Source organism: Octopus bimaculoides, chromosome 8 (genome assembly GCF_001194135.2).
Source record: "Octopus bimaculoides isolate UCB-OBI-ISO-001 chromosome 8, ASM119413v2, whole genome shotgun sequence".
Lineage (NCBI taxonomy): Eukaryota > Metazoa > Mollusca > Cephalopoda > Octopoda > Octopodidae > Octopus > Octopus bimaculoides.
In genome coordinates this window covers 51,660,262-51,671,488 of record NC_068988.1, presented here as the reverse complement: position 1 = coordinate 51,671,488, position 11,227 = coordinate 51,660,262, and the positions used below count along the sequence as shown (strand labels likewise).

Below are 11,227 nucleotides of genomic sequence, written 5' to 3'. Positions count from 1 at the left end.
TTTCGTGTGGGTGACACGTAAAAGCACCCACTACACTCTCTGAATGGTTGGCGTCAGGAAGGGCATCCAGCTGTAGAAACTCTGCCAAATTAGATTGGAGCCTGGTGTAGCCATCCGGTTGCACCAGTCCTCAGTCAAATCGTCCAACCCATGCTAGCATGGAAAGCGGACGTTAAACGATGATGATGATGATATATATATATATATATATATATATATATAACAGTAGGGTGTGATATGAATGACATTTAACTATTTCTAGCAGCTCAAACAGCCACATTGAGACTCCCTTATTGTCTTTCTTTTAGTCTAGTTGTTATTGTTGTTTAGCTCCTGGACATACTTGATTGAATAGATATGTGATTGAATATATTCTATCCATTATCATCAATTTTTTTTTCGTATATCTTGGACGATACTGTCCAATATACCATTTTGCTTTTTAAAACAGCAGAGTGTGAGTCAAAGAAAATTTGCCTGCTATTTCTAGCAGACTATGTAACTATCTAAAAAGATCCCTCAGTCTTGTTTCTCTTACAGATGTCACTGTACTCTATTGAAACTTAATCCTTTTCCTGTCATGTACTAATCCCAGGTAAATTGTTGAAATATCTTTGAAATAGCTGACAAATTTTGTAGCAAATTTTTTTCAGTTTTTATCTCACCTCTTGATATCTTTCCTGGAAAAAATATATGTTGTTCCAGAAATCTATTTCTCAGAGTGTTAATGCTATTTATCTCTGAATCTTATAATTTTGTTATATATATATATTAGTGTTTTATTGAATACTTTGTTGTTTTCCACGAGTATTATCATAGCATGGAGAAATTACTGCCTTTTATCATTACATCTCAAAATTATTAGTCTGTGTAGGAAATAGTAACTTAGTTATATTTTTTATTTGCTTTACATAGGCAGCAATCTCATCATTGATGTTTGTTTTCTTTTTTTTTTTTTTTTTTTTTTTTTTTTTTTTTTTCTTTTACTTGTTTCAATCATTGGACTTTGACCATGCTGGGGCACTGGCTTGAAGTGCTTAGCTGAACAAATCAACCCCTGTACTTTTATGTCTGGTATTTATTCTATTGAACCCTTTTACCAAACTGCTAAACTAAGGGGGCTTAAACTCACCACCACTTGACAACCAGTGTCGTGGAGACAAACATGCTCACACACATACACACACATATGATAGGTTTTTTTCTGTTTCTGTTTCCACTCACAGGGTTTGGGTTGGTCTGGTGCTATAGTAGAAAACAGCTGCCCATGGTGCCATTTAGTGGAACTAAACCCAGAATCATGTTGGATAGAGAACTTCCTACTACATAGCCATGCCTGCACCTGTTTTTGTTTTTTTTTGCTTCTTTTTTACATTCATTTTTTTCATGTATACATATACGGAAGTATTTGTTGGAGAAAATAGCTTTCCTACTTATAATCACTCAGCTGTCAAGTAGAAGTAGAGCTTGTTTAATGTGCAGCAAGGCTGACTGGAATATTCAATAAAATTCAAACTGAGGAATCCAGCATGGCTCTGTGTTATTTCAGATAACCTGTTTGTTCTGTGTCACAACAATTCTGGCTCTTGTGAACCTGTGTCGTGACATTCCAACTCAATGTGCTATTTTTACAATGATCATGTTGTATTGGGTTTACTCCAGCACCATGGTCCACCATTCTATGAGACTACTTCAGGATTAAGTTTATTTTTTCAAATGGGCAAATTCTTTCTCTTTGGTATCATCAACTGTTTATATATCTTTTAATTCTTCCCCATCAGTTCTGAAACCTCCTCCCTTAGTTGGTTTTGTGTGGCACCTTGGGTAAGTATCTTCTACTCTAGCCCCTAACCAACCAAAGCCTTATGAGTGGATTTGATTGATGTAAAACTGAAAGTTTGTCTGCCTTGTGTGTGTTGTTTGTGTCTCCTTATCTTGACATAACAGATAGTTGTAAATGAATGTTACTGAGATACAAGAAGTGTCGAACATTTCCAATATTCTGCAAAATGTCTGGCCAAGGGGAAATGTGGGTTGGTGACAAGAGGGCTATCCTGTCACAGAAAATCTGCCTCAATAAACTCCATTTGATCCATGCAAGCTTGTAAAAGTGGACCTCAAAGTTATGTACAGATGCACTCATTGATACTTCTTGGCTCTACCACTCACATGCCCACATACACATATTACGTCTGCACATTTGCATATTCATACTAGTTAGTATATATACCTACTCTTCTGCTTCTTACTATTCTTTTTATTCATATTTAGTATATCTTCACTGTCTTCTATTTGGTAACCACATCCTTATCTATTCTCTTTTTTCATTCATTTACTATTTTGACACATGGATTTGACCCCCCCCCCCTCCATCCTGCTTCAGTTTTCTCTCGTCTCTATCTTGACCTAGAGCCTGTCCTCCAGACTTTAATATTTTCCATTTCCACACAACGTTCTTCATTGCATTTATTTGTTAATACTTACTATCATATTTCCTTTTCAATATCAGGTGTTTTGAAAGTTGTGAGCTGGTAGAAATGTTAACATGCTGGACAAAATACTTAGCGCCATTTTGTCCATCCTTATGTTGTAAGTTCAAATTCCACCGAGGTCAACTTTGTCTTTCATCCTTTCAGGGTTGATAAAATTAGTACCAGTTGAGTATTAGTGGGGGTAGGGGTGGGGTCAATGCAGTCAACTTACTCCCTCTCCCTAAATTGCTGCCCTTGTGCCAAAATTTAAAATCTATATTAGGTGCTTTGCTTAGCAGCATCATATAGGAGTAGTAAGATCTGAAAACAATGACTAGCTAGCTAGCACTCTTAACCATCATTCCTTCATTGAATTTTTTCAATTCATTCAACAGCATTAACTCCCTCTAGTAAATACCTTATGAAAACATTTTCTCTAGAATGTCTTGGTCTCCTGTATTGTTATGCATTTTTACATTGCTTGTATTCTATGATTTTAGGATCCATTCTATCACCCACTTATTTTAGAAGTTCTACATGTAATTATAAACTTTCACACTTAAGTCTGAAGTTCATAGCTGTCAACTGTTGACATAATTCTAGTTTCTCACTTTGTTTGAAACCTTGTGAGACAGAAAAGATACAAGTAACTTTGAAAGACCTTTTGATGCTTAATACAAGTTTTGTCTGATATATGGATGAAATTTAATTACACAAGTACAGGCATTTAATACAAGGAATACAAATGAATACAAAATTTGGATTAGTCTTATAGGGGTTACAACAAAACATTTTTATTTGCATTTTTGTGTAACTTGTCACATTTAGAAAACATTTGTAAAACTTGCTGTAATTGATAATGATGTTGCTGATAACTAGAATAACTGCCTAATAGCCAGATAATTACAACCTTGCAAGGATTTACATTTAGTAACATAAATTTGGTTTGTAAAACTGGTTGTTGAAATAATTATGGCGATTGAAAATAATAGGAGTGGCTCTACCAATGGTTGGGAGTCATCATCTGCTACATAACTTGTAAACCACTAGAAGCAAGGTCCCAATTAACATATAAAGTCAACATTATTTGTAGACTGAAATTATCATTACAAACCATTTTATTGGATTTGATTACTAATAACCTCGGGTCATCAGCTGTACTCCATCAGCTATAACACTGTCAGTTACTTAACAAGTAACAAACTATATTAAATAATCAATTTTTCTAAAATCATCCATTTAAGAAATAGTTTGATTTCTAAAGTTCACAATTCCAGTTATTTGATATCTGTACCTAAATATGTAACTCTAAATTTTAGCTAATCGGTGTAACTTTCTTGTTCTATAAACTACCTGTAACTACACAAATCAATAAGGGTACCTCCACATCTTCACTTAACTTGTTTTGAGCTAATGTGGTTGCTTAACGTATTAGAAACAGCATCCAGGTTGCCTTCAATTGACTCCTTGCCATCTTTAAGAACAAAAAAAAAAGGATAAATAGGATGTGTAGTGCTAGATATACTGAAAATAAGATGTAATAGTCATATATAGAACATCTTTGCTAAGTCTGCTTGACCAGATCCTACCTGGTGCAAAACCTTTGGCCCAATAATATCTAATGACCTTTCATGGTGACCATACATCTCCGTCACAGCTAAATGGTGTTACTCCAAGACTGACCAAGTTTCTTCTTTGGAGTCTGAGAATAGTTAATCTCTGAACAGTTGTTCACTCCCTGTATATAATTTTCCTGCAATGAATAGGCAGTCATTAGAGTTCTGGATAGAATGCTTCCTGGTATTTGTTCCAGTGCTCTGTGCTCAAATCCCATTGGGGTTAGCTTTGCCTTTCATCCTCAGAATCAATAGCTAAAAGTATCAATCCAAGGTGGTAGATTGGTGGAACTATAAGAATGTCTGGTCAGATGCCTTGTGGTATTTGTTATCACTCTTTGCTTTCTGGGTTCAAATCTTACCATGGCCTACTTGAGTTGTAGACTTAACCTGTTTAACACCAGCACCTGGTACCATTGGTGCCTTTAGTGGAGTTTCCTCTGTTGCAAGCATTCAGGCTAATTTTCCAGTCAAACAACAAATGTACTTCATTGAATTATAACACTTCATTACAAATAGGTAGGAAAATATCCTCAATGCTTTAGATCTGGTAAAATACTTTATATTTCATCATATTTTCCCAGCATTCTTTTGGCAGACTTTGCCATTCATGCTATCTGAGATATAATTCTCTTCGATTATTTTGTCAATTTTCACTTGTTTTCTTATTTGCTTCTTAATTTTTATTGGCTTGTTTTATTGACTTCAAAGTTTAACCATATTCTTCATGTCCCTAATCTTGTTCTTTATCTACAGTAATTAACAATTCCTTATTCATTCTAATTTGAGAATGTTTGATGATGATGATGATATACATGTATGTTGAACATTTGAAAAGTTAAAATGCAATTATTGCATTAAGATATTTTGTCTAAGACTCATACCTGTTTAAGAAACCATGCAATGTTTTGCTCTTCTAGTGTACTTCTATCTTCACACTTTGGATTCCAGTCTTATTAGGGCTGACTTCGATCATCGTCCGTTCAGTGTTCAATAAAATAGGTACCAGCCATGGCTATGTGGTTTAGAAGTTTGCTTTGCAGCAACATAGTATTGGGTTCAGATTGACCAATGCCTACCTTGTTAGTGTGGGGAACTGTGTGAAAGCCCATTGTGTATATATTTGCATGTTAGTATGCATTTTTCATTGTTATAAATCAGTGAACGTAGTTAGCATCTTATGAATATTGCCAATAAACCAATACATTATGAAAATAATACCAAATAATACCTTGCAGTAGTTATTTCACCTGAATCACACAAGCACTCCCTTTTCATCCTTACCATTGAAAATGCTGTGAACTAGTTATTGTTCAGTTGGAAACTTATGGCCAACAACACTATTGTTCTCAAAATATATGTTATGAAATATATATAAATAGATACTGGAGTCAATATAATCAGGTGTTTCCTTCCTTAAAGTGGGCGATCTTATACCTAGTTAGGAATCAATGTATTTCTTCGTTTTATGCCAGTTTTTCTAAGCTTGCATTGGTTGAATAGATATTTGAGGCAGTTTTCAAGTAAGGGATTTTTTTTTCTGGGAATTCAACTGCAAAACCACATAGTTACAGGCTGTTAATGTTTGCCAGAAAGATAAATTCGACATCATTCATAATTCAGACAATCTCATAGGAAGCAGTGGAAGTGACAACTTCATGTATATACACATGATGGAAACTATGGAATCTTATAGGATTCCATAATTTCCATCTACCTATTCCACTCATAAAGCATCGATTAGTCCAAACCTACAGTAGGAAACACTTTTTTAAGGTGTCATACAGTTGGACTGAATCTGACACTGTATGATTGCATAGTGAACTTCTAAACCACACAGCTATTCCTGTACCATAATAATAATAAGAGCACTCAGCACAAACCTCTGCCAAGGCAACACCAACATCCTCTCAACGATTAGCCAGAGATGATTTTTAAAATGAAAATATCTGAAATAAACTCGACTGCTTTCACAAATGCGAATACTACCTAGTCGCTCTCAAAAATTAAGTAAAAAAAAAACAAGAAAAATAATTCAGAATCCTTGTCCGGTACCAGATCGATTCCCAAATCTAATCAGTTCTAATCTAATCATCTGAATCCATCCAGCGGGTCTTGAGATATCTTGTCCACGGACAAACAAATACGACTGAAAACAATACCTCCGCCTTTGCTAAGGCGGACAATACCTCCGCCTTCGCTAATGATAGAATTTTATTATCATAACTTGTGTACAGCTTTGTTCATACTTCTGAGAAAAGTATTAAAAAAGAAAAGAAAATGTTATTGTTTGGGCTGTTTTGCTCTAGTTTTCTTTTCCTTATTGTTTTCCTTATTCCTTCCTGTTATTGTTCTGTTTTGTTTTACGGAAGTGACTGACACTCTTGTTAGTTATTGCAAAGGATACCAATTAGAGGACTTTAAAGTCATTTCAGTGTTTTGCTTGGATATTTTCCACAAATAAAGAGAAACTAAGGTATGATCTAATTAGGCAGTGTTAGCCTGACCACTGTTACTGACTGACATAATGAAGATAATCCTGTTCTTAATTCACTGAAGACTGTGTTTCTGATTTAAACAATGAATATTTATGTCTTTATTGATTCTTTCATACATACATGTATTTGACTGTAAAAAAAATTAGTCAATGATCTGTTAAATAGATGCAAATATTTAGAAAAATAATATTAAGAATCTTGTCAAAGTACATTTGTATATCAAGATAGAAAACTGATTTTGGTTGGGTGGAGATAAATCTGGTGTTTTGTCTTCGGCTATTCTAAAACCTTCATATAAGATTTCATAACCAAACTTTGACAGTTAAAATTAAGCTATTGTGATTGTCTGACCTGCAAATAAATCTAGTCGTGGCGTGGTAAGGTAGAAAGGTATCTGTATCATTGTCCATTTTTCCATGCTTGCATGGGTTGGACAAAGTTTATTGAGATAGGTCTTTTATTTTTTTATGGCTGGATGCCCTTCCTGTTGCCAACCTTCAATTGTTTCCAAGCAGAGTAATATCTACCCATGGCCCAGACAAGTTTTCATAGAATAATGGAAATGAATGACACTGCTTGTATAACAATGACTTATTCACAGTTATTATGTGATGGCAAGACTAAGAGAAACAAATACACACATGATGGTCATCTTTCAGTTTCTGTTTACCAAATCCAAGCACAAGGATTTGGTTAACCCATGGCAATAATAGACACTTGCCCAAGGTACTAATGCATTAGGACTGAACCCAAAATTATGTGGCTGGGAATCAAGCTTCTGACCCACACAACCACACCTGTGCCTAAAGGTATGTGATGGAAAAATCAAAGCAGATTTGAGTAGGATTTGAACTTGTAACAATGAATTCAAATCCTACCAAGCTAATGACTATTGATTTCTTTCTTAAGCACAAAGCAATTTTTTTTATAACTGAGAGTATGAAAGATACCAATTCCAAGATTTCATAGCACAAGGAAAAAAAAAAAGCTGGTTTTTCTTTTAGCTTAAAATGTTATGAATTTGAAATTTGTGATAAAAGTAAATATTGATATGTTCATTGCACTGGTATAGCTTGGTTGAAACCTTAACAACTGTTGCTGACCAACTAATGCATTTGCTCGATTTATCAACAGATCAATACTGTACACTCTAAGCATTATAGGATATGTTATGGAGTGTTTATTGACAACTAGTCATCGTGCTCTTAGCTCTTGTAAACAGCAATGTTGGTGATAGTTCAGTTTAAGAGTTCACATTAAGCTAAACGTTATTATGTCATAGCACATACCATTTACTAGTTATTTCCTCCTGCTTGAAACATTGCATTGATTAAATCTTGTTTTTATGAGAAATTCATAGTTATATATATTTTTTTTTTTTTCAAAATCTCTCCTCTGATATTATCCTTGTATCACATCATTATCATATTCTTGTGTGTATATGTGTGCCGTAATGTGTCTCTTGAAACATAGTTCTACATATCCCAATCATTTATATGCCAGTGTATGTCTTAACTTTCTAGAATCTAATTCTATTTTCAACTTATCTTCAACCAAGCATCACGTATTCAATACTAACCTAACAGGTATCATCTGTTTACATTATATATTTCAATGCAGTCCTCTCATCTCTCTCTCTCCCTCATCTCTCACTCACTCTTTCCCTCTCCCTCATCGCTCACTCTCTCTCCCCCTCAGCTCTCACTCTCTTTCTCCCTCATCTTTGACTCTCTCTCTCCTTCATCTCTTACTCTCTCTCTCCCTCATCTTTCACTCTCTCTCTCCCTCATCTTTCACTCTCTCTCTCCTTCATCTTTCACTCTCTCTCTCTCTCCTTCATCTTTCACTCTCTCTCCCTCATCTCTCTCTCTCCCTCATCTCTCACTTGCTCTCATCTCTCTCACTCCCTCGTCTCTCATCTCCCTTGTCTCTCATCTCCCTCGTCTTTCATCTCCCTTGTCTCTCATCTCCCTTGTCTCTCATCTCCCTTGTCTCTCATCTCCCTTGTCTCTCATCTCCCTTGTCTCTCATCTCCCTCGTCTCTCATCTCCCTTGCTCCCTCATCTCTCTCACTATCATCTCTCTCTCTCTCTCTCTCTCTCTCACTATCATCTCTCTATTTTTGTTGCTTGTAAAATCTGCTGATGGATATGCAGAACAAAACTTTTTTTTTTGACTTATAATGCTTATAATGTAGTGTTTGTTAATGAATACTAAATACATCCTTAGTAGTTGTGATGTGTAATATAGTGACATTTTAGTAACTAACACTATAACATTGCAGTATGTAATGTTGTGACTAACATAGTAACATTATCTCTAGCACTAAGACTATAATGGTGACTTTACAATATTACTTATTTTATGAATCATTGGTGTTTATTTCTCAATTTGAAAATGAGAAATCTTTTTTTTTTTAAAGATTAGGTGACATGCATTAAGTTCTACCACATGCATAAATGCAGTATGAAATACAGCATAAATGTGCTGTGATTGATGGTTAACAGTTCTATCCACTCCTCTTTATATTGTGCCATTTCTGTGGGGGCTGTCAGAGTAGAATCCTCAGACACCTCCTCCAAAGAGTCCTACCAGATGCAACTGCCAGTAAATATGGTAGAACCTCTGAGGAAAGAATAGCAAGACAGATTTTATAGACAAAACCAACTGACAAGAGATCTGAAGGTAGACCACAAGAAAGAAGCTTAGATAATATCCATTGGTGTTGCTTGGGGATCCAGCCAGAACTTTTTGCTGACTGTTGTTAAACAGTAAAAGTGAAATAACAGTGCATGTTATTTTGGAAATGTAAAACTTCCTTCAAACATCAATTTCCACTCCACCCCTCTCTCTTATAAGATTCCACCCAAAAAATAGCTAAATTTGTGCAAAGTGTTTATTTAAATATCTTTGTACGTTTGTGTATCCCTATCTATAAGATTTGTCTGCAAAGAAGACATTATATTTTACTTCAATTTTTTTCTCCATGCACTGATACAGGAGATAAAGTTTCTCTCTCTTTCTCCCTCTGTAGCTTCCTGTCTCTATCTTTGCTAATTAAGCAAACCGCACTTGTTCTCTTTTAGCTGATGCACACATTAAATTTCCACTAACTGCCATATTGTATTGCAGTTCTAATACTTACATTGTAAAACTTAAGTCTTTTAAGACATGCAGATGTTTCTCCCTAAATGCTGGCCCATTTATAAAACTTGATGAATATATCATGATGTGAGAGAGAAAAATTATTCAGTGAATCCAGTATCCAATGTATTTATGAAAACTGACAATGCTGATATTAATACATTGTTTTTCGTGTTTTTCTTGTAGATATCTTTTTTCATTCTTTGGGTACCAGTGAGAACCGGTACTTAAATGGAGGAGGTACAGTTATTCTAAAGGATGATTGTTTCACCATCTCATCTCCCTAATTTACAAGGCTGCAATTGTTTTGTATGGCTTCCAACTCCTATTGCTCTTTCTTGAATAATTACTGATTTATGCTTTTTATTCATTTTTTTTGGATTGCCTTATGATTTTAACATCACCGTTTAATTATTTTCCTTCTCAATTGTCCAAAGCAGTTGAACACATTTAACAAGTGAAATAACAAATATAAAATAAAATAATGTATGTTACTAATTGTGATTTGATCCTTCATGTTACTTTTCAGTTGGACACACTTTCATGCTCAAGTCTAGATTCTATGCTTGCTTGCAGCTATATCTCCAAAGTTAAGATATTGAAGCTTCTGAAGGGACACCCATCCTTATTTGTATTTCATTCCATTCTTCTTATTCTTCTTCCCTCTCTCTCTCACTCTCTCTCTCTCACTCTCACTCTCTCTCTCTCTCTCACTCTCTCTCTCACTCACTCTCTCTCTCTCACTCTCTCTCACTCTCACCCTCACACTCTCTCTCTTTCTCTCTCTCTCTCTCTCTCACTCTCTTCATGCTCAGGCATGACTGAATGGTTAAAAAGTTTGCTTCAAAATCATGAAGTTCCAAGTTTGATCCTACTGCCATTGCATGGCACATAAGGCAAGTGTTTTCTACCACAGCAATGGGTTGACCTAAATTTTGTGAGTAAAATTGGGTAGCCAGACACTTTGGAAATCTGTTTGATTGGCTTTACCTGTAGTTTAAAGGTCTGATTCTGTCACACCTGACATCTACGAGATTCTATGAGGGGATTAAGCTAAGGGTACAAGAGTCTGTGGAATGCTAGCTATTTTCTGTAAGTCTATAGGGAAGTTGTCTGGAATATTCATCATTAAAACCAATGAAGGATCCATTTACCTTTACATGCTTTTATAGAGTTAGGGATTCTGAAAAAATAAATTAATATTTAGAGTAGTACAGACTGGTAAGGAATTAAATCTTTGAAATACTAGGGGAATATATTGTATTCTATATATAGTGTAAGACCTCTTCAGCTGACAGATGTCTTTAGATATAATTCAGCTGGCAGAGGGTGTCTTTGAAGAAATTGTTAAAGGAAATCATTAATTACTCCTTAACACAGCCCAGCTATGCCATAGAGCGACGCACCAAGGATGGCAGATGCACTTGAAATTCAAATACTTTAAACAGAGGTTTGCAAAAGATAAGTGAATCACTCACACACACACACACACACACAC

General features: G+C 35.2%; 1 protein-coding gene across 2 annotated transcripts in view; it reads left to right on the top strand.

Annotated features, from left to right (window-relative positions):
• The window catches only part of LOC106867255 (EH domain-containing protein 3), a 94,962-nt gene that overhangs the window by 15,866 nt on the left and 67,869 nt on the right, over nucleotides 1–11,227 (top strand). The window contains exon 2 of one of the 2 annotated variants that reach the window (XM_014912067.2): nucleotides 9,916–9,969. The exons of the other annotated variant lie outside the window; for it this stretch is intronic. Coding sequence (XP_014767553.1) covers nucleotides 9,916–9,969 — 54 coding nt within the window. The remainder of the gene's footprint in view (nucleotides 1–9,915; nucleotides 9,970–11,227) is intronic. 2 annotated transcript variants of the gene reach the window in all.